Here is a 27,011-nt window from a genome sequence, read left to right as displayed (position 1 = left end):
ATGCTAGATGGGTAGAACCTCCGAACATGTGAATTTAAACACCAAAATAGTTAACTCCGCATCTCCCCACACTTTGAAACTGAAAGTATTTAATCCTTGTTGATTTCAGTGTAATTAACTTCTTCTCGTTCGTGTTTCTCTTCTTCTACGTATCAGCAACATACGACACAATGCCCTCAAAAATCGATCTTAGAGATATACTTATTCACTATGGACCAGTGGACGAGTCCATTATCAACAATAGAAAGAAAATCACACTTGTAGGCTATGAAAGGGATCACGTGCTCCTCGAATTCTTCCAAATTGGCTCGCTGGCTGCTTATCCTATTAAAATCAAATATGATACGTCTCTTCCCTCTGCTTCAGGCTCAGGCTCAGGCCCAGTTGCTAAGGTTAGAGCAATGGCCAGGAATGCCGCTTTAAAGTTGGGTCATCCGATTCCCAGAACTCATCAGGTTGTGTGTCCAAGCTCAGTGCAGGAAGGGTTCATGTATGGTTTACTTTTGGTCCTGGCAATTACTAAATTCAAACCACAATGGATAAGAGTATTGGGAAGTTATAAAGGGCTTTCAGCCATTTCCAATTTACTTTTGAACCATGGCAAACAATTCTTCTCCGTAATATATGGCATACACGTGATTGAAATTTTATTCGTGATGATTCCTGCTTTGATTAAATATCGAGTTCCATATAAGAATTGGCCTTCATGGATTATCATGAACTTTATTGAAGGATTCTACTCTCTTCTTCGGTTCAACTCATTAACTGATTCAGACATTTAAATATACCTTTTTTTTTACTATATGTATATTTTTTTTCTATAAAACAAATGTTATAATATGCTCAACACCCGCACACCAAGCTGTACGAATACTATTAACCTTTGGGCAGAACTAGGTTGAATGACATGAAAACTTACTCATTAATTGGCAACTTGTCCGAGTGGTTAAGGAGAAAGATTAGAAATCTTTTGGGCTTTGCCCGCGCAGGTTCGAATCCTGCAGTTGTCGTTTTTTTACATTTACATACCAATAGTTTTTTACTACTACAAACTTGATATATAGCTTCTCAAACATAGGTATAAACATTTAATAGCTCATAGAGACATGTCATATCCATTGAATTCTCCCTTTTTAACTGTTTTGTCTCCAGTTATCAATTCATAGTGCTGTTATAAATCCAAGACATGATTTTACACGTGACTAGGCAACTTGTCCGAGTGGTTAAGGAGAAAGATTAGAAATCTTTTGGGCTTTGCCCGCGCAGGTTCGAATCCTGCAGTTGTCGTTTTTTTTGTATATTAGTATTCAACATATTGATCCATTGGAATAATCTAACATGTCGTTTAAATATGCATACAAGCATTAAAAACCTTTCGTTCTTCACATGCTGAAAATACTTCCCATATAAGTTGCTTATTTTTGAAATAACGTGAGATATATCACGTGACCGAAGAGCTCGTTTAAATTTTAGTATCTATGACTTCAACAAATACAATAATAAACCACCACTTTTCATCCCAATATGACTACAGCTAAAGTGGCGGTAATCACCGGAACTACTTCCAATTTAGGAATTAACATTGCGTATCGACTCATTGATGAGCTTCCGTCAACAACCAACTTGACATTGGTTGTTACTTCGCGAACTCTTCCTAGAGCCAAAGAATGCATTGACCAAATCAACCAGTACCGCATCATGCGGTATCCTACTCGGGAAGGTCAAGTAGAGTTTGAGTATGTGCTTGTCGACTTTGCCGATATGATATCTATTGTCTCGGCGTACTATGAATTGACCCAGAGATTTACGAAGATCGACTACTTGTTCGTAAATGCTGCTCAAGGTGTATACGACGGTATAGACTGGATGGAAGCGTTCATGGAAGTATTTATGAACCCCGTGGATGCAGTGACCAATCCTTCGTATAAAAAACAACGAGTAGGAGTCCGCTCCGAAGACGGTATGGGATTGGTGTTCCAAGCCAATGTGTTTGGACCTTATTACTTTATTCACAAGTTAATACCACTTTTAAAAGACGGAGGTAAGATCATTTGGATCTCTTCTCTTATGGGATTGGCCAAACATCTTAGCTTTGAAGATTTACAGCTTGTTAGATCAATTGCTTCCTACGAAGGGTCCAAAAGATTGGTTGATTTGATGCACTATGGTACATACAAAACATTGAAATCTGATTACGGCATTGAACAGTATTTGGTACAACCAGGTATCTTTACTAGTTTCTCGTTCTTCCAATACTTAAACTACTTCACCTATTACGGCATGCTTATGTTGTTCTACATTGCTCGATGGTTAGGCTCACCCAACCACAACATTCTGGGGTACATTGCTGCCAATGCCCCGGTCGCTGCAGCCATCAGTAAAGACTCACAGGACCAGAAATATAAAATCGGTTCTGCAACCACTGCGACAGGTAAGGCATACATAAAATACGAGGAAGTGGATGATTCTGGTGCAGAGGACGTTGTGGCTTATTTGGATACTCTTGTTAAGGAATGGGACGACAAGTTAAAAGACCAAATAACCAACTCCAGACAAATTTAAGAGAACATTACTTGATTATGAAATGTCTGAACTTGCTACGACTATTGATAAGTAACGTCTTTCCAACTAAAGTCGTATAGTGAAAAGTAGTGCATTACATTTAATTGCTTGACACATATACGAGCTCAAACATCAAAGGTACAACCACAATAATAAAGTGGAACTAATTTCTTATGTCGCTCTTCTAATACATTCAGATTGGTTTAAACATCGTTATAGTATCATCTCTGATAATCTCGTATCCTTATTATGAAGTGGGACACATAAATGCGATAAGATATTGTGCATCATTTTTACGAGATGTGCAGGCTTAGTTTCACTACTACATGTTCTTTCATTTCTTCACTTACATTTGCACATACGAATCCATCGGTACATTAAATTTTCACATGTACATTTATGCACATTCTAGTAACCTAATTCGACCGTCCTGTCACTACTATATTCTATAGTTTAGACAATTGCATCCACATCCGCTTGGACAATCTTGTGTTTCCTCCACTTGAGACCACCATTCCAAGGCACAAGCCGAATGCATAACATGCTCACAATTGGTGCATACAACAAGACTTCTTGTTACCAAAAGATTACAATAGTTGCAGTTCTTTAGCTTCTGTCTGTTGTGATGTTGCCAGCCATTAACAGTGGAAACACTAAGGTTCCCTTGGTATGAAGGATTCACAGTATTATTGTACTTCTCTCTTAGCCCAATCAGACACTTGTGAACCTGAAATTCAGGTAATGAACTACTCACCAAGTTCAAATCAGAATAGTTGAACTTGAGTATCTTCAACCGATTAATAGGAAGCCCCCAAAGATAAAGCATATCGGCATATTGCTCACGATATGACTTGATTTTATTGGCGTCTTGAGAACTCAATAACCCAGAGCTAAATACATTCTCAAACAAATCAAGTTCATTAGCGTTGACCAATTCAATATTAACTGTTGGAGCCCTTTCCAAGTTCTTCTTGTATTGTTGTTGTTGGGACCTCTTTGCAAATGTCGAATGGGGGTATAATCGATTTCTGGAATTATTATTATCACGTGAAGTGGTGGCTGAAGAATTCAACGAGATATTATAATCTAACGATGCAAACGATCTACGTTCGCTACTAAATCTTTTCCATTCTCCAATGTAATCGCCTAAGGAAGTTGTGGTATTCACGTGCTTCAAGAACTTCTTTGAGCCACCAACATTAAACCTTTCAGGTGTATTACTTTCTCCCAGGTAGTCGTTATTATACGAACCAAAAGATCTATTCCTTTGTGGTCCATATTCATTTTGCAAGCTTGTCAAGTTTCTATGAGGAGTCCCCATTTGCTCTTTGACTGATATCGAGTCCAGTACAATCGTGCTAAGACTTCCATATCCTCGATTTTTCAATGGTACTGGAGGGAGTGCCGAATAAGGTGTATGGATTGGAATATTGAAATGGGAATTGGCAGAAGATTCAGAATTTAATACTCCATCCAACCTTTCATATAATATACACGACAACATTGCCAACATTTGAAGGTTCTTCCTTTGTTCAAAGTAGTTGAAAATCTCTTTGATTAACCAATTATGCCCCAATGGATGAGACCCCCAGTAGAATCTGAAAGTCTTAACAGAATCGTTCAACCAATCTCTATTCGAGGGGAAAATATCTTGAGCTTTCTCCGATTGTTCTATGAGTTTTATGTCCTTGATCAAGATCATCTCTAATAATCTCCACACATCTTTAATCTCTTGAAGACCGTACTTCTCGGCAACTGCACTATTGTACCGAGCAAGATTCTCCGGTGTATCTCCTAACACCCGGTACTCACTTGCCAATTCATATTTATCCGGAAGTAAATGTCTAAAGTCAAAGATTCCAACAATGTTTAAATTCTTCTTTAGAGCTCCTCTCTTAATACCCTTTCTATAATCTCCTCCCTTACCACTTCCTCCATATTCAGACGATCGATGATTAGAATAGCTTACCCGACTGGTAAACTTGTCCAAAGCCGTACCGTTATCAATGTATCTACCTCCCAAGCCCATAGACTTGAACAAACCAGGCACTCTTGAGCGGGTTCGTATTTGATCTTGTAGCAACTCATCCAAGTCTGAAGTAAAGCTCTCCGACGATGACGACGACCTTTGAGAGCTATTGGAGTCATCGGACAGTGTGCTACAAATGGACAGAGCATCGCTGGAGGACCCCAAATCCAGTTCATTACCATTATCAGCATCTTCACCTTCATCGTCATACCCATCAATTGTTCTGTTAGACTCAGAAAAAACAAACGTACTATTCACCGAGGCATCCTTCTGCAGATGACTTCTATGGTGCAGGTGCAGGTGATTATGGTGGTGATGATGTTGATGGTGTGCAACACTGAATCCACCTTCTGTAAACCTAAAGATATTAAACTTCAGGAGTTCTTTATTCAGGTCCAGAGGATCTGACTTCGGTATGAAAAAGCAAACCAACTGTCCTGTGGGAGTCCATACGGCTCCACATCCTTTAGGTATGGGTGTAGAGTCAATTAAAGGAGCATTATCAGCAGCATTGGGTACTTCAAGACTATTATTATTACTCTTTAAACCTTCAATGGCTGTGTTTTGTTCCTCTTCTTCTTCAAGCGAATCAATGCTACCCACCATGTCCTCGGCATTGGCATTGGCAAGCAAGTCGCCTAACTCTTCTTCATCTTCCTCGTCACCTGAATTGTCCATTTCAACCATCCCTGGGCGGTGCTCATTCAAGTCGATCTCCCGGGTGTCTACCAAGTCTGTTGACCAGACATTTTTAGTTGCGTCTATGACCCCATCCTTTTCACCCTCTTCTGAGTCAACAGAGAGCATCAAGTCCTCGGACAACTCTATTTTATCACCCATTAAGTATCTCAAGCACGGCTCCAAACAGAATCGATTATACTTGTTGGTATAAAACTCACTGATTTTAAACAAGTTCTCTTTCATAGTATTTGTGGCTTGATCATCAAGTTCGTGGGTCTCTTCAATGTCAAACCTGATAAGATTTTGTTTCTTCAACCGAGCGATTCTCTTCAGTCCAGATACAGTTCTGAAATTGGAAAAGTCTTGCAAATAAGGATAATCCTTGGGAAAATGAATTGATATCCGAATAAATACAAGCTCTTGAACATGATCTTCATCTTCAATGATCGTCAACGTTTCAGTGACATCTTTCTCGTCTGTTTCAAGTATCATGCTGCCCTCGTTCTCAAGCTCCATAGTAATGGAATTCAAATTATGTGATGTCGAGTTATTCAATGGACTTAAAGTGCTTTGTCCGGCCAATTTCTCGGAAGGTCTGCTACCAGAAATAATTGTTGTAGTGGAGTTGGCTGGGATGGTGGATGTGGGTGAGGTAAGCGAATGGGTTATCGTCAGCGTGCTTGTCGTGGTAGCGGTCGTCACGTTTGCTTTGGTACCTGAGCTTGATGTACTTGACGTTGTGTGCTGTAACTGAGTCAAAGAAGTCGAAGACGTTTGGTTCGTTGATTGCCTTGGTCTCTTATTCGTGGTGGCTGTAGTAGTATTACCAGTAGCTGCATTTTGTGACTCTGCTGGCCGTTCGTCCTGTTGCTCCAACTCAATTTTTGGAAGTGGACCACGAAGACTCATTACTAGTTCACCGGTTGATATCGAAATCTGTTCAAATTTAACCTTGGGGAACTTATGGGCAACGATAGAAACTTCTTCACCTAAATTATTGGGTACATCAGTCGAGCTTTCAATATCGTTGGCAACATTGATCTTGGTAGTTCCATTGCTGCCTGTAAGAGATTTCTTCTCGTATTGCAGTTTATTATTATCACTGCTATTATTATTATTATTATTATTATTATGGCCATGACCAGCACGGCCCATTCTGACACCTGAGATCCAATCAAGATGGTTAATCTGCTTCAAATGTATGCTGCTCTCCATTTCGGATATCTGGTACTGGACTAATGATGAGAGCATATCTCCGTCGTTCTTCTTCACCAAATCATCGATTTCCACCACTGGTTCCGTGGAGAAGGTCTTGTATTTATATATTTGGCCCTCGTCACCTTTATTAAGCTTACACCCAACTTTATCTGGCAATGCAAAGGTTTTAACAACCTTCTTCTCTTCGTCTAAAGACACTTCCAAATCAGAATTCAGATTCAGATCCGGTTGTGAAGCTATCGACCCAAAAAAGTCTTGATGAGACGGATTGTAGTTGGCAATGTCATACAATTCCTCATCGTATGGCCACAACATCAAGTCATAGTCCAGCGATGACCACGAAACCAATTGAAAGTCCTGGTGGTGATTGGAAGACGGCGAAGTAAAGCCATCGTACTTCTCTCTTCTTGTTCTCCATAAAAAATCCTTTATGGGTCCGTTGTGGCCCTTAAACGAGTAATCTGGGTCGCAGTTAATGTGTTGTGGCTGTCCTGATTCTGTAGCCCGTCGATACGCTGCCTCATAGTTGAAGAGATGAATTGAGTCGTCCCCGTCTCTAAGGGGCATTATACCACAAGTTAAGTCTTGACCAAAGGGGAGAGATCTGGCTCGGGCCACAGGATAATCAGTATGAATAACAACCGAAGGTTGGAGTCGATCCTTTTTGTTTAAGCCGTCAAAGAACCCAATTTCGTCTACCAAAGAACTACTGGAGGTGTCAGTAGCCTTTAAGTCAGTCATCGTGGCCGCATCCTTCAAGTTCCAAAATTTAACCGTTGAATCATTGGAACAAGTGATGAAATTGGAAAGTCCACTGGAGAAATCAATGCCGTTGATTTTACCCTCGTGAGCCATGTTGACCTTGAAAAGTGGCGCAGAACCATATCGGTCGTCCCATATATAGAAATAACTATCGTGACTTGAAGCCAATTGATGGGAGTTTTCATGGTTCCATTTCACCTGAGTGGTACCTGCTCTCCATTCGGCCCATTTGGCCACTGGTCTCCGGGGGGTTCTCATGTCCCACCGTAGGATGAACGTGTCAATGGAACATGTGGCTAAGACTTCTGGGTCATACGGGTGGAAGTTAATGTCCGTGATAGCTCTGGAATGATGATGAAGGACTTGAGAAATGGCATTGTGGGACGGACGAGCAAGATCCCATAGCAATGCCTTTTGGTTCAGTGTAGATATGCACCATGAAGGCTTAGCGTTGTGATGAGGCGACCATTGAACGTCAGCTACTTCCCATGATGTGATATGATGAAGCCAACGAGGAGTCGTAAATGGGTCGTCCAAATCGATAATGAAGAGACCTCTCCGGCCGGCCAAGACGGCGTCTCGACCGTTTGGCGAGAGTGACATGGCACCGATGGCGCCATCCACTCGGATCAGGAGCAGGTTGCCAAAGGTTATGGACTCGTAAGGATTAGCGTCCTCCATTAATGGTAAGAAAATGGTAGAGGAGGTGGATTGATCTGGTTAATTTATACTGCGAAACTTGAATAGCGCGGTACGAAATATACACCGAATATTATGGATTATGTTAAAAGTCGTAGTATATCTGAAACCAAATTACCAAGTACCATACTTTACTACTGTATTATACAATAGTCTACTCTTTTATATATAATTTGATACTATACCATACCCTACTGTTCTATCCTATACTATCATTTAATGTACTATACGTTACCGTTCTATAACTGTGCTTATTGAATGATAACACTGTGCAATGAACACTTCTGGTTCGCGGTACAAATTAGTGCGAAAAGATCATCAAGTTAAAGTGGCAGTAACAGATAGTAAGAGTCTGTAAATCACAGACAATCAGTAACAATCAGAATATCAGATAGTCTAACCCACACTCATACCCATTACTCACAGCCACAGCTATAGCCATAGTTAGTCGTTTATAGTCACACACTTCTCCTTCGTTATGTCTGACACTAAAACTCCTACCCAAACCCACGACAGTCCAGTCATTGGTGTCCACCAAGAAGAAGAAGACGTCGATGAGTTGTTCAATGATGATGACGACGGAATCCCACAGCCTTCTGCTGACCACCATCTCGATTCAACAATAGTCCAAAGTCCAGCTGCTATCGCCGACCGTACAGACGATCCCATTGCTACCACGGAAGATACTAATGCCGATGGCCAAGGCAATGCCAATGCCAATGCCAATGTCGATGCCAACGCCGATGATGACGTTGAAATGCAAAATGCTACTGCCACCGACAACGTTGAAGCAAATAACACTGCAATCAACTCTACTAAACCACAATCCAAGCAACAACAACAACAGCAGCAATCTTCTAAACCCTCCAAGAAAAGACCCCTTCCAAAGGCATCCATCCCCCTGATAAACACAACTATCCCAGACTTGCCAGAGCTCACCAGAAAGGACAAGACTCTTAAGGAGGTGTTGGAACTCATGGACTCAGAATTCCAACCCATTATCCCAGACATTGTCACGGACTACTATTTGGCTAAGAACGGGTTCGAGACCTCGGACTTAAGAATCAAACGTTTACTTGCGCTTGCTACCCAGAAGTTTATCTCGGACGTTGCTCAAGACGCATACGAGTACTCCAGAATTAGAAGTGCTAGCGCCGTCTACAACTCTTCCAATCCACAAGTCAGAGCCAAGGCTTTGTTGCAGGGACAACAGTTTGCTAACATGGCTTCAGGAAGTAACATGGTCAATGGTAACGACGCCAATGCTGCTAATGCCGATGGTGCTGTGGAAGGAGCGAGTGCTAATGCAGGGGGTGCGTCAACTGCTGCTTCTGCTGCATCATCTTCAGGTGCTCATAGTGCAGGTAATCTGCAAGGGAAGGTGGTTTTAAAAATGGCCGACTTAAGCAGTGCTTTAAGTGAATATGGTTTAAATGTCACTCGACCTGATTTCTATAGATAATCATTACGTATATACTTATATATATAAAATTTGTTGTATATTAATTTACATTCCTGGGAAACCTGCACCACCACCAAATTGACTCATTAACTTCTGCATCATGCCTGGGTTTTGCATCATTTGTTGTGCTTGTTGCATCATCTGTGGGTTGTTCATCATCATCTGCTGTGCTTGTTGCATCATTTGTGGATTATTCATCATGGAAGAAAGTGGGTTACTTCCAGCAGTGCCTCCAGCTCCAGCAGCACCTCCAGCTCCACCTCCAAACATACTCATAGCTTGTTCCATAAAGTTGGGGTTCAGTTGTGCCTGTTGCATCATTCGTTGCATTTGTGGAGAGTTCACCATGGGGTTATTTTGCATCAGCTTGGCATTGGAGGCCATACTGCTCATCATTCTTTGTTGCTGCAAGACCATCTCAACTTCAACACTAGAACATCCAGCACCCCTGGCAACTCTAACGATTCTCAGTGGTTCTTTGATGAAGATTGTCCCGTCAGAATCCAATTCTTTGCCAGTCATAGAATCCATAATGTAGATCATGTTTTTTATTTTGGACGAAGTTTCTTCTTCACCAACTTGATTTAAGAAATTAGACATACCAGGAATCATCGATGCAATATTAGTTAAAGGTCCCATCTTTAAAAAGTTGTTCATTTGAGTTTGGAAGTCTCTCAAAGTGAATTTCCCTTCTTTGAAGTTTTCAATTGACTTTTTATGACTCTCATCATTCTGTAAGTTTAATCCTCGTACATGGTCCATTAACCCTTGTATATCACCAATTCCTAACAATTTCAGAATGAAACTGGCAGGTTTGAACACTTCAAAATCACCAATATGTTCACCAGTACCAATGAAAATGATAGGAGTCTTAGTGGCAGCAACGGCAGATATAGCACCACCACCACGAGCGTGTCCATCCATTTTTGTCAAGATAATAGACCCGAAATTGGACGCTTCTTTGAATGCCAAAGCTTGAGACTCTGCTGCTTGACCTATAGATCCGTCCATAACCATGATCGTTTGCAGTGGAGTGACTGCCTCACTAATTTGAACCATTTCATCAAACAACGATTGTTCTTGTTTATGTCTACCTGAAGTATCAACAATGATTATGTCAAACTGTTCTTTCTTGAATCTTTCAACACCTTCCCTGGCGATCCACACAGGATCTTGTTCAGAATAAGAGCCATAAAAAGGGATCTGCGCCTTTATGGCATTCTGTTTCAACTGATCATAGGCACCAGCTCTGAACGTATCGGCACAGACCAAACCAACAGTGAATCCTCTCTTCTTATAGTAGTTGGCCAACTTGGTACACGACGTTGTCTTACCAGCACCTTGTAAACCAACAAACATTATAACGTACGAGTTGGACTTCGGAGTAATCTTTTTACCGGAAGAATTGAGCTTTGCTGGGCCCTTTTGCTTTATATTCTTCAACTTCTTAGGCTGGGGAGGCTCTTGATGTGAGTCTACCAACTCACATAACTCGTCGAAAACAATCTTCTGTAACCGCTTACGGATGTGACTGGGGTTCTTATCATCTGAATCCTTAATCTGATTCTTAATGTTGTCTCTTAAACGTGCCACCAACTTGATGTTAACATCTGATTCCAACAAGGCGGTTACAATGTCCTTGATCATCGACTGGATCTCCTGGTCAGAGCCAGACTCCACTGAGGATAACGCATCTCTCAAACGAGTACCAAGATCTGCTAACACCATGATACGCGTTGGTAGATGATTGGTAACAGCAAGTGGGGTTTGTTACTTACAAACGAAAATTTTCTGAATGGTGATCAGCATCAACGAAGTCGTGCGAAACACAAACATACAATTATTAGTCACTGTAAAAGTAGTCTGTTTATCAGTCAGATAGTCGTCAGTATTATTCAGCAAGTCGTCTGCTTATCAGTCATTTATTGTATCAGTGTCTTTTTTTATAAGGTTGCCGACGCGAAAGCAGATATAAAAGCGAACCTGCGCAACTAAAATATCTGTGCAGAGTGGTTAGGTTTAGCCCAACAAAATGAATATGGTTTATGCTTGAGAACACAAGAAGTATAGGCATGATCAATAAAAGTTAATTGTGAGTATAAGCTTAAATAATGGTCCTCTTAGATTATCCATTATTTCTGCTACATCCAATGATCACTTGCACTATATGCCTAATGCAGAAATGATTTCCATGATTAGATAAGTCACCCACTTACAACCATAGGAGATCAACTTATGTGCCGGTCAGGTTCGAATACTGAAAAGACTACTTGCAGCGAATAGAATTGAAGCAAGCAATTGAGAGCAAGAATCCAGTACATGGCATGTGTCGAAGTTGATAACGATGATGATGATGATAATGATGACTATGCTTACTCCATGCAACGCACTGCGGTGCGCTGCACTGGGATTACGAAGGGGAAAGTATTCAAGTGAACAAAGCCGGCATTACTTTAGTCGACCTTCTCCTGATTTACGAACCAGCGAAGCATGTAGTCCTGCACCTACACAAAGGGACAATAAACGTGACTACTTGAGTGGTACAGCGACTTTGAAAAAAAACATACACAATCAACCAATAATAGCTGAGAGCAGTGGTTTGGAAAACTGCTGGGATTACGATTAAGGCTACTGCTCATTTGTTAAGCGAAAAGTAACTAAATATCGTACATTGAAGAACAAAAGAGTGAACGTACACACTGACTTCAATAATAGGTGAAATTCTATACATATTATTATGCTCAATTCCATGATCTGTATGGACTATTAGATAAGGACTTTATGGTGCGACATTCTACACCTAAATAATTTTCATTTGTGGTCGTTTCGATTCGGCACTGTCACGCATTTTCGTTGCAGCAGCAGGGCGACTCTACGGTTATGCATATTGATTGCACCACTATCTTAGTAATGAGCGTCACGTAGTGACCGATTAGCCGCATTGGCGACTAAAACTATATATGTTGGAACTTTGGCGAACTGTAGAACAAAAACACTAACTAAATAACTTTATTGTCACTTGGTATATTACAATTTTTTGTAATGTGCTTATAGCGGCTTGAGTATATCTAAAATTAATAATTAATAATATTGTTATCCCTCTATCTATGACGTCCTTGGATCCGACGGCCGATGGCTCCAATACTGGCAGCTCGTCATCAACAGCATCCTCAATAAACATAAACAATCGAGTGTCCAGAGGCTCTACCAGCTCTGGTGTCTCTGCTGAGCTGACACTATCGTCTTCTACTAATAATTCCTCCATAGCAAACAATAAGGTTCCACTTGGGCTACTTAGGAAAGCATACCGAAGACTCACTAACTCAGAACATCCCTCACATATCCAACTCCATTCACGAGTCCCCTCTCAATTAGCTCAAACTCAAGTCCAATCCCAAGCCCATGGCCAAGACCAAGGTCAAGTCAACCCTCCAGTCCTACCAAGGCTTGTGACATCGCCTATCAACAGTCCGCATCCTTCTCTGGTTCTGATGCCAGGCTCAGCCATCTCGAAGGACTCGCATATCTTTGAGCGTTCTGCAAGCTCAGGGAACATCTACGGTTCTGGAACTTGCTGTTGCCAGGACTTGGAACATGGTGAAGAAGTGTTAGTGTCGTCAGAGGGGATCCCAACACACTTGAACTTTGAAGACTTCACCATACCTACGTTAGATCTGACCACTGAGTTGGTTACAGATCCTCATGTTTCCTTTGAACTGATTAAGTTAAAGCTGTGTGACCGAAAACGTTCTAGAAGCTTGATTTCAAACAGTTTGATGAGCAGACTCGATGGTGATGGCTTAAAGGAAGCTGATGATGACACCTATGAAACGGAGGAGGAAGAATTTGGAGAAGCAGTAGAAGAAGGAGAAGCAGTAGAAGAAGAAGGAGAAGAAGAAGACGCTTTAGAATACCGTGAAGCTGACGATACTAAAATCTCTGTAGCAAGCGTTAGATCAGCACCTTATGCTATGCTGCTGCGAATAAGCCAGGTTAATGAGAGTGTCATAACTGATAATGGGATATCCGAAATTCCTGAGAAGATATCACAACTTCAACGCTCTCAATCATCTTCCAATGGAGATTATCTTGTGTTGGATTACTATTCATTCAACGAGTTGGTGCACCACAGACCCAAATATGTGAGCAAATCTAAAGATTACATTTTGGATCCAACTTCACAGGCAATGTCGTAATTATTCTGTAAATTAGAGTCGCTAAGGTACTGTGGTATCGGTGACTAATTTAATACATGGCATTTTGCCTGAGAGAAGGATTTTATTTAGAGAGTATTTTTTAGAATCGCCAAAAACCAGAAAGGAACATGTTCTACTTTGTGCAAGTGAAGCTTTTTTGCAGTATTTCTGCTGACTACCCCTTAACACATTATTTTTAAGCAGTACCACATAGTTACCCGGACGCACAACTTGAAATTTGCAAAATCAATTCGGACATGATCAAAGCATTGGTACACCAAATGCAAGGAAGGTTCCATGCATAAATCCCATATTTCGCACAAGTACTAACATATACATTGTATTTAACTAGCATAGACTCTAAATTCAACACATGTAAAAGGACAACATATTTAATAAAAGTATTATAATGTAAGTATATGTCTTCGCTGGTGAAAGATGCACCGTTATCTTTAACAAAACATTTGCATGCATCAACTCATGATAAAGTAAGCATGCTAGAAAACCCAACTACTGGAAGCGCGGCATTTTTTTGACATGACCTGGCTTCATTTGAGCAATTGAGGGAGACATGTGAACTACAAAGAAGGCTTAAGTGTACTCTCCACTCACACATCGCACACTGTGCCACTAGGGGGTACAAGCAAAGCACAATATTCCAACATAACTACTGCACTTTATATGCGCTACCAAACAAAGCTATACTATATAAAATCGCGACTGTGAGCGATTACGTAATCAAAACGAAAAAAAAGTTTTGATGGAAAATCGGCAACAAATTTTATGTATTGCCTGTTACGTTCTTCAATACTCTCCCACAAATCAACACCACTTGTATTTAAAACACCTGGTACCGGAAAAAAAAAGACGAGTACTATCTGAATCAATTGCCAACGCTTATTAAGAGCGTCGTTTCCTTTATCAATTCCATTGTGGTGCATATTTCCAGCTTCAATTTCAACTCCAACATCAACGCTACAACTCATTAACTTGTTGATCATAAGAACATTATAGTGACGTGTATTATTTTATTGCTAGAGCCCCACATTGCTGACATCATCTTCCTCGATATAATATAATTATCAAAATAAAGTATAATTATAGCCTCCTTATACTAAACTACCTACCATTCTCCTCAGTTAGTATTTATTACCGCTTTATTCGCCATTGTTCCCATTTAAATGACTGAATCGCTTTTTGATAACAAATTCATTGCTGATTCCAACATGGCTACTGAAAATTCCAATCTTGATGATCAAATCATCAACAACCATACTGAGACAACTCCAATTGCTGAAGACCACGATGAGGAATTGGTTGTTGGGGGTGACAAATCTTCATTACCGGAAGTCACTGAATCATCAACTTTAATCAATTACAGAGTATTGGTCTCCGCCAAGGAAGCTGGTTGTCTCATTGGCCAAAATGGTAAGGTCATTGACAGCATTCGGATTGAGACTAATACCAAGGCTGGGATCTCAAAATTACAACAAGGATCTCATGAACGTATTCTAACTGTCAGCGGTACCTTGGATGATTGTTCCAAGGCCTTGAGTTACTTTTCACAAGCCTTATGTTCTTCTCTGAACAACGTCTCCACTTATAACTATATGTATTTCCCTTTGAAAAGGTTGTCTCCTCAACCTTGCATTCCAGGTGAAACCACTATTCTTAGATTGTTGATACCTAATAGCCAAATGGGCACCTTGATCGGACAAAAAGGTATTAGAATCCAACAAATTCAACAAAATTACCATATCTCCATGATTGCTTCCAAGTCTTTCCTTCCAGGGTCTAACGAAAGATTGGTTGAATTACAAGGTACAGTGGATAATTTATACGATGCCTTGAGAGTAATTTCCAGATGTCTTATTGAAGACTTTTCCTCAATTGTTAACACTAACTACTATGTTCCAAAGGGAAGTGCAGTCAATGCTAAAAACGGTACTACTCCAAATAAGAAGCAATCCACCACCATGTCTTTCCCCAATGATATTGTTGGTGCCTTGATTGGGAAGAGTGGGACTAGAATCCAAGGTGTGCGTAAATTATCCGGTGCTCAGATTGCCATTGGAGATGAAGTTGAAGGTGAAGCAAATAGAGTCTTCACCATCACGGGAAGTCCTCGTGCTGTAGAGAAGGCTGTTGAGTTGTTGAACCATAACTTGGACAGAGAAGAACAGAGACGTAAGAATGCAACTGCTCCGGCGTAACGCAACTAAAGTTTTTCTTCCATTGTTGATACTATTATTATGCTATTATTTCTTTGTCTTTTACTGTTCATTATGAAATGGTGACTACTTGGGTTGTTTATTATTTTTTTTTCTATTTTTCTTTGTACTGATGCATGTGTTGATGTTGCTTGCATAATTGACACATTTGCTCTACTGCAGAAACCATAAAGATGACATCAAATTAACGAATCATTGTATTATTATATTTGTTTTATTAATGTAAATCAGGACATGATGTTACAATGTCTTGAGCTAACTTTTCGAGGTACTGTTGATCTTCCTTGTCAAATCCTTCCAAATCCAAACAATCAAGATCAATGACTCCAATGGTTATACCATCTCTAACTAAAGGAACCACAATTTCACTTTTAGTCTCTCCGTCACAAGCAATATGTCCGGGGAACTCGGTTACATTCGGAACGAGCTGCGTTTCTTGAGATGCAGCTGCTGCTCCACAAACTCCTTTACCGAATCTAATTTGTTGACATGCAACTTTCCCTTGGAAGGGACCCAAGATCAATTCTGTTGGATTCAGAGAATTCTTCACATAGAAGCCTGTCCAATTAACGTTTATCCCCAATGAGTGATAAGCATGCCATAAGAGAGACGAAGCATTGGATAAATTGGCCACCCAATTGTCTACAGCAAGAGCATTATAACTTTGTAGAAGCGTATCTAACACTTCTGTCTTATCAGCCAGTGAAAAATTGGAGTAATCAGCATGAACCATAATGTGTGTATTTTTATTATGCAATCCAGTATTATGTGTTATGATTATGTGGTGTAATGCAATGCGGTGTAATGCAATGCTAAATTATGGCATATATATATAGCTTAAATCATATATTTCAACAGATTAACGATTGAATTTTATGAATGTTATTCATCATCTTTATATGGGAGCCACACCATCGTTTGAAAGCCGCAATTATGTCATTTGGGCCGACCCAATCTAATTGAGGTGAACACGACCAACTAGTTGCATATGGTTATTAATTACGTTCAGTACAAGGACTCAACGTTCAGTACAAGGATTTTAAAAAAGAAAATAGATGCCGTCGATTATTAGACGAATATAAAAACTTGGAATAAGTGTTTGCTGCATTTAGAGCAGTAATTCTCACTACTCATTTTCTAGCTTGAATAGTAGCAAGTGAAGAACCCCGCATTGCATTCTCCTTAATAGTTTCTTTCTTCCTTTCATAAGTTACTCGACTTAACTAAGGTCAAATAGATCTTAAACTCCTAAGCTCTTGGGTGGCCAATTGTAATAGTTAGGATAATTCCGTCATAAACCCGCTATAATCGTCCCTTTGATCCAATAATCTTAATTAGGAAATATATGACTATTTGTTACTTAAAGTCTTATCGTACTGCATACAATTATATGAATAGTATACCGCAAGGGTTCACCTCCTAATACTAACGGTAACCTGCTTCATCTTGGTGTACTATTCTCCCATAGCTAATTTAGTAGTATAAAGTTACATCGGGATTATAGTTAACAAGTAGTCCTGGTCATGGCCGTTGAAGAAGGATTTCAAGCGTTTCTTAAGGGGAGAGGTATAGATCGGATCCACAAGAACGAGAACGAGCCTGTGGTGTCGGAATTTAGACAGACATCCTTAGCACGTCCTCCACGGAGCAGCAGCGAAGACGAGGAAGAAGAAGAGGAACAGACCGAAGAAGATGAAAGTAACGATAATAATGAACATGATCCAATTGACGGTGATGGTGGTGACCCCCAAGGTGACCCCCAACCTGAACGAGACGATACAGATCTTCTATTCGAACGATTACGTCTGGGAAACTTCCGGGCACTGGAATTGCAAAATATGAACTTCCATTCGAATATGACAATACACGTCATGGAAGACGACGACGACGATACATGGCCGTCTATTTTCGGTCGTCGTGGTAGACATGATCGAATTTGGAGTGATTCTGACTCGTCAGATGATGGGGGGCTACCCAGGCATAATCCGATTCCGCCTCATGTTGATCGTATTCATGCCAGGATGATTCAGTATGCACGTGGTGGTCCATTGGAGTTCACCGATAGTGATTTCGTAGAGTCAGAAAATGAGATACATGTTTATGGTGCTCATCTTCACCATGATTATGATAATGTCGGTGATAGCGATGAGTATGATGATATTGACGATATTGATGTTGTTGATGTTGATGGAGTCAGTGATGGTGATGATGTTAGTGATGGTGATGGTGATAATGACGACGGTGACGACGACGGTGACGATGATGATGATGATGATGATGGCGATGATGATGATGATATAAGAAATGGGTCTGGGATTGTCCCTACGACCAGACGAGATCGACTTGAAGGCGACTATTACTATGGTTTGCGGCCTTCACAAGAAGATTCTGATGATAACCTTTCTGTAGCTTCCGACTTTCACGAAGACGACGACTACAAGTACACTCCGTATCGAGAGAACGGAGACAGGAGATACTCCAACAACATGACCATCTCGGCTTCGTCAAAAGATATACCTGATGGATTACTCGAATCCAAATGGGACTTTGAAGCTGAAGCTGAGGATGAAAAGAAAGCTACGGAATTGGGTGGGAGATTGAGTGCTTGGGACACTAGATTGCTGGAAATGGCTAAAGATACCGATGATTTAGCATACTTAACTCAAGAACCATTGGCTTCTCAATATGCAGATGGGTTGGACCTAACCTTTTGCGGTAACTCAAGACTTTTGGGGTTACCTAAGTTCCCTAAGTATAAGAACAATCTTAGTGAAATCATTCATTGGAACGATGAAGACTTTCTTATCGTTGCAGCCAGCTCCAAGTTGGCAGTTTTCCGATTAAACCCATTGACATTTGTTCCTGAACGGATATGTTGTTTGAAATTTGATACCAAACCTCAGTTTACTACCTCTTTGGACAGTATGTCAGCCACCTGGCCTCATTTCCCTCATCAGATCAACTTTATTAAGGTGTTTGACTCTTGGATAGGATGCCAGTGTTTGGGTGCGTGCGTTGATGATGGAGCAGTTTTGATTTGGAAAGTTGAGACCATTATGAACCAAGTTGACACTTTTATGAATCGAGTGGTTGGCTTGTCAGTTGATGAAAATAAGAATTTTGTAGAACCGTTTACCTTGGGGAACGTTGCAAATCTTAGCGTCAAAATTAAACCTGATTTGCGAATCAAGTTGACATCTTCAGTATGGGGATTGGATGCCCTTTCATTTGTTGATAGTTATGGAAGGTCTCATAACTTGTTGGTAGCATCAGATAATTCCCAAAAGATCACATTGCTTTACTATGACATGCTTCGCGGGAGATTCTATGCGGCAGTGTCTACTCAATTACTTCACAATATTCCTCAAGTCTCATTCATAGACCACTATGAACTGGCCGACCATCATCGACATTATCTCAAGATTGCGTGCAGTTGTGTTTCCAGTGAGCTCGTGGTGTTCAAGACCCACTTTGATATCGTCGAAGGACCCTTTGCCGAAAGGGAATGTGGGAAGTTAGTGAGTAACGTTTTCCATGTTGACCCCACCACGGAGCTTGTAAGCCGAATCGAAGTAGGCAGGTTCACTGGTAATCAGGAAAATGTTGAAGATGCCGAACATGAAGAAGGTCAGTCCGAAGGTCAAACCCATTTACGAATCCATGGTACTGAATCCATGGCTTTCAAACGTATTAAACTTGACGAACATCCTCGGGTCAAGTTGCGGACTTATTTGAACCAAGAGTGTTGGACCGTCAAACCCATTGATTCAAAATACTTTCATGAGGTTTCAAGTCTAAAGAAAATGTGTGGAGATCCATACCTTGAAGATGCACAAGAAGTCCCCAACATTTGGTTCGAATCAGAAGCTCTAAAGTTACCAGGTAATCTTTCAATTAGTGACAAGTTAGGTGGAGCCACGAACTGGCAATTCTTTGAAGCTCCAGTGGCCAGCTTCAGTAACCAACTTGATGCTTCTCTGGAGTTGACTGCGAAACTTGCAACTGTTGATGATGAGTACAAACGAATTCATAAAGGCTACCACCTTCAATTGCGCTATCAGGATCAGAATCAGGATTATCAACATACAAGGAATAAGTTCCTTATGGTAACCACTGCTAAAAGAATTGCAATGTACCGTTCAGATACTTTATTCTGTAATGCTGGAACTCGAACAGTCTTTGATGTTAAGTTACCGCATGATGAAGAAGGTCGATATTCTAATAGGATCCTGCTTTCATTGGTCATACCCCAACTATCATGTTTTGTTGCCAGTACCCAACAGGGTCTAGTAAGTATCTTCAGATTGTGTCTGCACCGGGGAGTCTATGGTATGAGACAAGAACACCTATTTCCCAATGTCCCTGTTCTTACAGTTGAACCCGGAGTTTGTCGGACCATTGTTGGAATAGCAGCCAGAGACATTAGTGTTAATGCCTATAAGCCTCGGTTTGTGTTGTATTTGACGTTTTCTGATGGGTTGATCTTTGCTTATAGTCTATCCAAGTAATAACTCACCATACTAATACCTTTCCGGTTATAGATTCCTATTTTGGATATGTCATGTTGTTACGTAAGTAATAATCGTGTCGCGGGGAACGGTCATCACAACAAACAACAAAATACATCAGGGATAAATCGTTGTGATTATCTTAATGACACTACAACTCCACGTTCTTTTACCATGGAGAGGCTCCACATAGGGTCGGCGTCTCGGAAGACGGGTATACGTGCCCGTGACGACTTACGAAGAGACAAGTACAACATGGAGGATCTAGATGAATTCTTTGATGATGAGAACGAAAAGTCCGGTTACGTTGATCCAACTGAAGAAGACGATGACGAAGATAATGGAAGGAGAAGGCGATTGGTGGGGATAGACGGGGTGGCGCGTGCTTTGGACTTTAATGAGGCTGATGCGGATTCATTCATGTTATCGTCACCCATTGAAGAACCAGTACCCTCTAAGAAACGAAGTCAAAGTCGAAGTCGGCCACGGCCAGCACCACCCTCTAAGGAAATGAATGCTCCGGTATTGGCCGTGGCTGTTGATGGCGAAGATGACGATACTGAAGTAGGAGCAGTATTTACACTGTATAAATCTCCGGCAAGTACTAAGAAGTCTCCGTTACGTTCGCCCTTGCAGGACACCCGAACACCACGTACAGAATTTAACGATGATAATTATGATCCTGAACCGGAGCCGCCCTATTATAATAATGATGACGACGATGTCGAAGAAATAGAAGAGCATACGACCACCGTTCTTTCACCCGTAAAAGTTCCCGCCACTTTACGTGGTTCAGCTGCAAGGTATGGCAGCTCTTTAACTAAAAACATGGCATTGGGTAGACCCACAAAACGAAAACCAGTTGTTCAAGAAGTTGAAGAAGTTGAAGAAGTTGAAGAAGTTGATAATGTTGATGGTGACAACGATGATGATGTAGTGGTAGAAGAAGTTGAACAGGAAGCTTCACTGGATGACTCGTTCAATGATACTCTGTACAAGGATTCCCAGCCCACGCAAGTCGATACACAACAACACTCATCGTATCCTTCTCCACCTCCAGACTACAGTAATGGTGGTATAAGGAAATCATCGCGGACTCGATTCAAGCCCTTAGCTTTCTGGAAAGGTGAAAGGGTGATCTACCATCAAGTTAACGAGAGTGTAGTTGATCAGATGACAGATGATCCCCGACTTTTGAATGACTTGAAGGTTATACCTTTACAAGAAATTGACCAGGCCAGTACTGAAGCATTGAAGAAGCTGGAACCGGCACCGACACCGGCCCCGGCCAAAAAGAAGAGAAAACCGTCCAAAAGAAAAAATAATACCAAAAATAATGGACAAAACAAAAAGGTGGAATATGACTATGAATCAGATCCAGAAATAGAAGGGTCCGAATGGTACGCCAACAAGAAGCTTGATTTGAAGGTTTACGCCGATAACAAGCACAAAAAGCTAATAGACCGAACGGTTGTTCTAGGCCCAGGGCAGGTCTCTGAAACCTCAAAGTTTGATGATGAATTTGATAACTTTACACTACACACATTATTCAACGATTATGTTGATTACGGAGTCAATGCCATTCTTGACTTCTCCATTGGCGGACAAAAGGCAATGAGAACCAGTGGAGGAGCCGTTACTTTTGTTTATGTTTTAAAGGGCTTGATTCACGTGACATTGAATAACGATTTCTTTGTAGTTACAAAGGGTTGTTCATTATTGATTCCAGCATTTAACATGTATGCCTTCAAGAACGTCGGTCAAACGGATGCCAAATTGTACATTTCTCAAACCAAAGTCGATTATGACTGAAATCTTATACTAATATTAATATACACAACTGTTAATGATGATGATGATGGTGTTGATGACCCTTATTCCTGTTCAATCTTGGTTACTTGACTGGTTTCCTTATCATAGAATGCAATCATACCGACTTTGAATTCACTAGCAGCAACACCAAATTGCTTTAAGATCAAGGCTTTGGTGACATCTAAAAGTTCATTCTTAGTACACACAACAAAAGGTTGTTCGAGAGTAATCTTACCAGCCTTCATCTTGGTAGGCATCTTGTATTTGTTTCTTAAGGTTTCTTCCAATGAATGAGACATTGGAACATCTTCTTCGAGGGGAATTTGACCACCTCTGGAATAGACAATACCGGCAGGAATAGTGAAATCAATAGGAGCTCTGGATTTGGCTCTGGAATAGTCATTTTTGGAGTATGCAGTGAAATAATTTTTAACGGTTTCAGGAGATTCATTAGTTAAAAGTAAACCTGGCATCCCAGTACAAACTTTAGATAACTTATGTAAGTCATCCAAGTATTCATCTTCCGGCTTATCACCCAATGCCTTTTCCAAGACTCTTCTCTTACCCATTATTAACTTGGACCCAGTCCAATCTGATCTAATATCTTGCAAAACAGGTGTTCTCACATCATCAAGCTGTAACACCCAACAATACTGATATTCATCCAACCCACTTCTAACATCATCAAATATACGGGTTTTGTTCTCTTTGCCCTTCTTATCTGTTTGGGCCAATGTAACCAACTTAGTACGCTTTGATCTTGGCATTTCTTTTATGTTTATCCTTGAATAGAATCAATACTTTTAATAAGAGTTGCAATGGTAACTAATGTCTTGAAGTTGAGAGTGAGATGAGATGGAAAATTTGCGATGCGATCACGTGACGAAACTCGCGTGACTTGTGGAAGCAGCATTATACCGATTCGCACTATAGCGTGCCTAATGGTGTGTGGGGCTCTGATGCCTGACTCTTGTTGATGGCGAGATCTGCTGTGTCTCAAATTCTTTCACACTGGTTTGACGACTTCTTAAAAGTAATTGTAGATGATTGTAAATTGGAACAATGCATTCTTGGTATATATTTTCCCTTATTAACTCCGGTAGTTGATTTGTTTTATTGTAGAACAACTGTTTGCATAGTAAAAAGAGTTGTGAGATATCATCAGAGTAAACCTCCAAAACCATAATGACACTCTTGAAAAAACTCATGTACTTTTTCGCTCTAGAAGGTTGTTCCCAATAAGCATACTTATTGTGGCAAAGATGATGTATGTGTAGTTTTGATGTGAATCTATTCAAATGTTCAGGGAACTCGTTGCAAAATGCAATAAAACTTTCCACATCAATGGCAGTAAGTAAATCTTCTGCATTCAGTGTACAGAGGTCATCTTTATTGAGATAAGTGGAATATTTCTCCAAGATCATCTTCAATTGAAACATTGATGGGAAAAATGTACTATAAGCAAAGAAGTCTGTCAATAGCAAAAAAAGATTAACTGGAATGGGATCATCACTTGTTAACAGCAGTAAGATACATGCAATTTTAGGATCAAAGACTTCCTCCATCACTCTTGATAGTAAATACATGTTATCTTCCTCCAACGGCGATTCATGAAGACAGAAATACCTCAATAAATCAATGCTTGAAAGACGAACCTCTTGCATCAAACTATCGTCCATTGCGTTTTTCATATAAACAGAAACCACTTGTTTCATGTGGTTATAACTGGGGTTAGTAGTTAGCTCCACTAGCACTTCTTCAATTTCATGGGTTCGAGATTTAAAGCGGTCACGATGGAAAGAAGTGGGTGGACACACAAATGAATCTGTATTTATACGACGCTCAATATTCAAATGACTTCCTTCTTGAACTGCAGTTTGCTGAACTTTGGTGATGGTTGACGAGAGGGACTTGGCCAGATTACCATCACCTAAAAGCTTGTCAATTTTGTATTCAAGTTCTCCGGATATTGCCGTATTCTCTGAGCTCCAAGTATCACAAGTGACTGACGGTATTACGTGTGAGGTATCAGTAATAGGTTCATTGATTGTCACATTACCTTCTTGTGCTGGGGATTTTGAACTGGGAGAAGCTATATTACCGAATAAAAAAGTTATTGAGTTCTTTCTCAGACTTTTCCCTGAATCGACTTCTTCTATTTCCAAACTCGAGCTTACGATGTTTCTCCATGCATCACCACCCATCTCTGTTTGCCGTTGGAAACCAGAATTAGGCTCTATGGCGACAGGAAGACTAAGAAGGTTGTCTGAACTTCCATAATCTGACAGGTAACAATTACAGATAAGATCCAAGCAGACAGCATAATCCACAGTGGAATTTGATGGTAAATAAGCATCACCAAGTTTGTTTGTACTTTTAGGTTTTAAGAGTCGTAAAAACACCAAGCCCATTGGAATCATCACCAAAACCCAGGAACAAGTGATTGCCAATTGCCACTGCATGAATATAATATTTTCATTTGAATCCATTTGGTCTAGTGGTTCATTCTGATAGTTCTGTGATATGTCACATTTCAGATTAGTGGCTGCAATTTGATTTAAAAGAGAGTTCTCCAATGCAGTAATTCTATCTTCATAATGCACAGTTGTGTGAAGTACTGCCGAAAGCATCCACAAAGCTGGCACCAATACCAAGAAAGTTAATAACATTATTATTGTTGATGATGCTGATGAAAGGGAGAAGAAGAAATGAATGCAAATGGTGATAATTTTGATACACCTTTTCGCGAGTCTAGGATGGGAAAAATAGTCAAAAAATGAACGAAGACATCAATTTATCAATTTCATTGGTTAAAATACAGAATATATATATAATTAAATAATTGGGTCAGATACAGAATATACATATGACTGATAATTATTTCAAGTATCTGAAATCAGGTGAAATATGGGAACCATCGTTACCCAATTCTCTCCACCAGTTCATTGTACCTTGAGCGATTCTCTTGTTCAAACGAGAGATTCTAATTCTCAAGATTGTGGCCAATATGATGGAAACCGCAAGGAAACCAATGTTGCAACAGAACGCTTTTAAATAACGAGGCGCGTCATTGGATGGATACAAATATGCGTTCCAGATGGAAGTGGAATTGGCCAAACAATTCATCAATGAAAGAGAAATAGCACGCTTCAATGGTGGACGAGGAACACAGTTTGACATCCAGGTCAAAATAACTGTGAATGCACAGTACATAGAAGGAACCATCATACACATAGCAAAGTATCTTCCTGCGGTACTCAAAGTAGCTACGGCTATGATAAAAGATACCATTGATAACAACAATGGAATGACCACATGGAAATATCTTTCTCCTGTCTTATCAGCGTGTCTGGCCCATATAAATGTGGCTACTACTGCAATACCGTAAGGTGGAGCAGTCAAACCCAAAGTAGTCTTTCTATTAAATCCTAAGGTGGAAACAACAGAGGGGAAAAAGTTAGTGACACCTGCAGCAGCAACCAAGGTTGACAATATACCTGTAACAAGCCAAACCTTCATATCCTTTAAAGCCAATAATAATGCATCTTTGTAGTAACCCTTGCTTTGCTTTTCATCGTCATCGGCTTGACCAACTTCTTGGGTCAATTTCCACATTACCATGTCCTTTTCTTGTTGACTCAAAAACTTGGTATTGGATGGCTTATCTGGTAAGATAACGTATGCAAAGGGCACTGAACCAACGGTAATTGCACCTTCGATGATGAAAAGCCATCTCCAAGCAGAAATTCCATGAACACCTTCCATTCCTTCAAGGATCCCGAGACCTATCAAACCAGAAACTGCAGAGGAAATCAAAGAACCAGAGTATAAAATGGAGTTTCTCAAAGCCAATTCCTTTCTTGTGTACCACATAGATAAGTAGTATAAGGCCGAGCCAAAGAATCCAGCTTCGATCCAACCCAAAAGAAATCTAACCACCACTAAACCAGCATAATTTTGAACGGCACCACAACAGGCAGAAATGACACCCCAGAGAGTCATAACGACTGTCATATATAAAGCTGGTCTTCCCAACTTGTTTAAGATCATGTTGGAAGGAATTTGCATCAATATATAACCCACAAAGAGAATAGAAATGGCGGTTTGATATTCAGAACCTTTCAATCCTAATTCCTTTTCCAACCCACCTAGACGAGCCGTAGCAATGTTATTTCTGTCTAAATAGTTCAAGATATAAATGTACACCAACATTGGTAGGATTCTTATATCAATCTTCCACTTGGTTCTCTTCTCCAATTGCTCGAGCTCGTCTACACTCAACCCTTGTAACGATTCAGGTAAGTTCACCCAATATTCTGATGCTACTGGAGTTAAGTCAACTCCTTCACTATCTCCTTCAACATATTCAAAAGCTCCCTTATCATCATCAATGAAGTCTTTGTTGCTAATAGTGTTATTTGTTACAACCGCAGACATAGTGATTCACAAGCGATGTTTTATAGAGGAAAATGAATATATATTTCACTTCTTCGGGAGAGCATTCGTCTGGCTTTTTATACTGCAATTTTCTATTTTGCAGTTAAATTTTCTTCTTCATGTAGACACCTACCGGAATAACTGTGGGGTACATAAGACTTAGTTTGTGGGGGAACACTAAAAAACCGAAATTGGGCACCGATTATCATTGGATGGTTTTTGTTGCAGGTGTACACATTCAGAGACTGTATTCCTTAATAAATCGTATTTTAGAATGACAAAGGCATTACTCCATGGGGGCTGAAACATACCCACTATTCTGATTGTTTGAGTTGCCTTTTCCTTCATATTTTTTGCTGGGGGGGTCCCTAAAAACAATAGGCAGCTTGGGGGATCCAGCGTTGGACTCTATGG

At 40.3% G+C, this 27,011-nt stretch overlaps 13 protein-coding genes and 2 non-coding genes across 15 annotated transcripts; 9 read left to right on the top strand and 6 right to left on the bottom strand.

Annotated features, from left to right (window-relative positions):
- Window positions 1-170: 170 nt before the first annotated feature.
- KQ657_001909 (uncharacterized protein) lies at window positions 171-782 on the top strand (the record flags this gene model as incomplete). Its single annotated transcript, XM_043192688.1, has 1 exon — window positions 171-782. One exon carries the CDS (start codon window positions 171-173, stop codon window positions 780-782), a length of 612 nt encoding a protein of 203 aa, XP_043047743.1.
- Window positions 783-928: 146 nt separating this feature from the next.
- KQ657_001908 lies at window positions 929-1,010 on the top strand. Its single transcript has one exon. It is a non-coding gene; the product is annotated as a tRNA-Ser (tRNA).
- Window positions 1,011-1,205: 195 nt separating this feature from the next.
- KQ657_001907 lies at window positions 1,206-1,287 on the top strand. Its single transcript has one exon. It is a non-coding gene; the product is annotated as a tRNA-Ser (tRNA).
- Window positions 1,288-1,524: 237 nt separating this feature from the next.
- On the top strand, window positions 1,525-2,562 carry ERG27 (3-keto-steroid reductase; the record flags this gene model as incomplete). The annotated part of the gene is made up of 1 exon (XM_043192687.1): window positions 1,525-2,562. One exon carries the CDS (start codon window positions 1,525-1,527, stop codon window positions 2,560-2,562), a length of 1,038 nt encoding a protein of 345 aa, XP_043047742.1.
- Window positions 2,563-3,001: 439 nt separating this feature from the next.
- On the bottom strand, window positions 3,002-8,368 carry KQ657_001905 (uncharacterized protein; the record flags this gene model as incomplete). Its single annotated transcript, XM_043192686.1, has 2 exons — window positions 3,002-7,734; window positions 8,365-8,368. The coding sequence occupies 2 exons, from the start codon at window positions 8,366-8,368 to the stop codon at window positions 3,002-3,004; spliced, it is 4,737 nt and encodes a 1,578-aa protein (XP_043047741.1).
- A 61-nt stretch (window positions 8,369-8,429) lies between these two features.
- On the top strand, window positions 8,430-9,413 carry TAF10 (uncharacterized protein; the record flags this gene model as incomplete). The annotated part of the gene is made up of 1 exon (XM_043192685.1): window positions 8,430-9,413. One exon carries the CDS (start codon window positions 8,430-8,432, stop codon window positions 9,411-9,413), a length of 984 nt encoding a protein of 327 aa, XP_043047740.1.
- Window positions 9,414-9,458: 45 nt separating this feature from the next.
- On the bottom strand, window positions 9,459-11,141 carry SRP54 (RNA-binding signal recognition particle subunit; the record flags this gene model as incomplete). The annotated part of the gene is made up of 1 exon (XM_043192684.1): window positions 9,459-11,141. One exon carries the CDS (start codon window positions 11,139-11,141, stop codon window positions 9,459-9,461), a length of 1,683 nt encoding a protein of 560 aa, XP_043047739.1.
- A 1,763-nt stretch (window positions 11,142-12,904) lies between these two features.
- On the top strand, window positions 12,905-13,609 carry KQ657_001902 (uncharacterized protein; the record flags this gene model as incomplete). The annotated part of the gene is made up of 1 exon (XM_043192683.1): window positions 12,905-13,609. One exon carries the CDS (start codon window positions 12,905-12,907, stop codon window positions 13,607-13,609), a length of 705 nt encoding a protein of 234 aa, XP_043047738.1.
- A 1,181-nt stretch (window positions 13,610-14,790) lies between these two features.
- On the top strand, window positions 14,791-15,822 carry HEK2 (uncharacterized protein; the record flags this gene model as incomplete). Its single annotated transcript, XM_043192682.1, has 1 exon — window positions 14,791-15,822. One exon carries the CDS (start codon window positions 14,791-14,793, stop codon window positions 15,820-15,822), a length of 1,032 nt encoding a protein of 343 aa, XP_043047737.1.
- A 235-nt stretch (window positions 15,823-16,057) lies between these two features.
- On the bottom strand, window positions 16,058-16,573 carry KQ657_001900 (L-methionine (R)-S-oxide reductase; the record flags this gene model as incomplete). The annotated part of the gene is made up of 1 exon (XM_043192681.1): window positions 16,058-16,573. One exon carries the CDS (start codon window positions 16,571-16,573, stop codon window positions 16,058-16,060), a length of 516 nt encoding a protein of 171 aa, XP_043047736.1.
- A 790-nt stretch (window positions 16,574-17,363) lies between these two features.
- KQ657_001899 (uncharacterized protein) lies at window positions 17,364-20,348 on the top strand (the record flags this gene model as incomplete). Its single annotated transcript, XM_043192680.1, has 1 exon — window positions 17,364-20,348. One exon carries the CDS (start codon window positions 17,364-17,366, stop codon window positions 20,346-20,348), a length of 2,985 nt encoding a protein of 994 aa, XP_043047735.1.
- A 174-nt stretch (window positions 20,349-20,522) lies between these two features.
- On the top strand, window positions 20,523-22,160 carry MIF2 (Mif2p; the record flags this gene model as incomplete). The annotated part of the gene is made up of 1 exon (XM_043192679.1): window positions 20,523-22,160. The coding sequence occupies one exon, from the start codon at window positions 20,523-20,525 to the stop codon at window positions 22,158-22,160; it is 1,638 nt and encodes a 545-aa protein (XP_043047734.1).
- A 62-nt stretch (window positions 22,161-22,222) lies between these two features.
- On the bottom strand, window positions 22,223-22,927 carry MRT4 (Mrt4p; the record flags this gene model as incomplete). Its single annotated transcript, XM_043192678.1, has 1 exon — window positions 22,223-22,927. One exon carries the CDS (start codon window positions 22,925-22,927, stop codon window positions 22,223-22,225), a length of 705 nt encoding a protein of 234 aa, XP_043047733.1.
- A 229-nt stretch (window positions 22,928-23,156) lies between these two features.
- Window positions 23,157-24,790, bottom strand: KQ657_001896 (uncharacterized protein; the record flags this gene model as incomplete). The annotated part of the gene is made up of 2 exons (XM_043192677.1): window positions 23,157-23,171; window positions 23,333-24,790. The coding sequence occupies 2 exons, from the start codon at window positions 24,788-24,790 to the stop codon at window positions 23,157-23,159; spliced, it is 1,473 nt and encodes a 490-aa protein (XP_043047732.1).
- A 247-nt stretch (window positions 24,791-25,037) lies between these two features.
- On the bottom strand, window positions 25,038-26,597 carry KQ657_001895 (uncharacterized protein; the record flags this gene model as incomplete). Its single annotated transcript, XM_043192676.1, has 1 exon — window positions 25,038-26,597. The coding sequence occupies one exon, from the start codon at window positions 26,595-26,597 to the stop codon at window positions 25,038-25,040; it is 1,560 nt and encodes a 519-aa protein (XP_043047731.1).
- Between the last annotated feature and the right edge of the window lie 414 nt (window positions 26,598-27,011).

Source organism: Scheffersomyces spartinae (genome assembly GCF_019049425.1).
Source record: "Scheffersomyces spartinae strain ARV_011 chromosome Unknown scaffold_19, whole genome shotgun sequence".
NCBI classification, from domain to species: Eukaryota; Fungi; Ascomycota; class Pichiomycetes; order Serinales; family Debaryomycetaceae; genus Lizanozyma; species Lizanozyma spartinae.
This window is presented reverse-complemented; position numbering and strand designations above follow the sequence as displayed.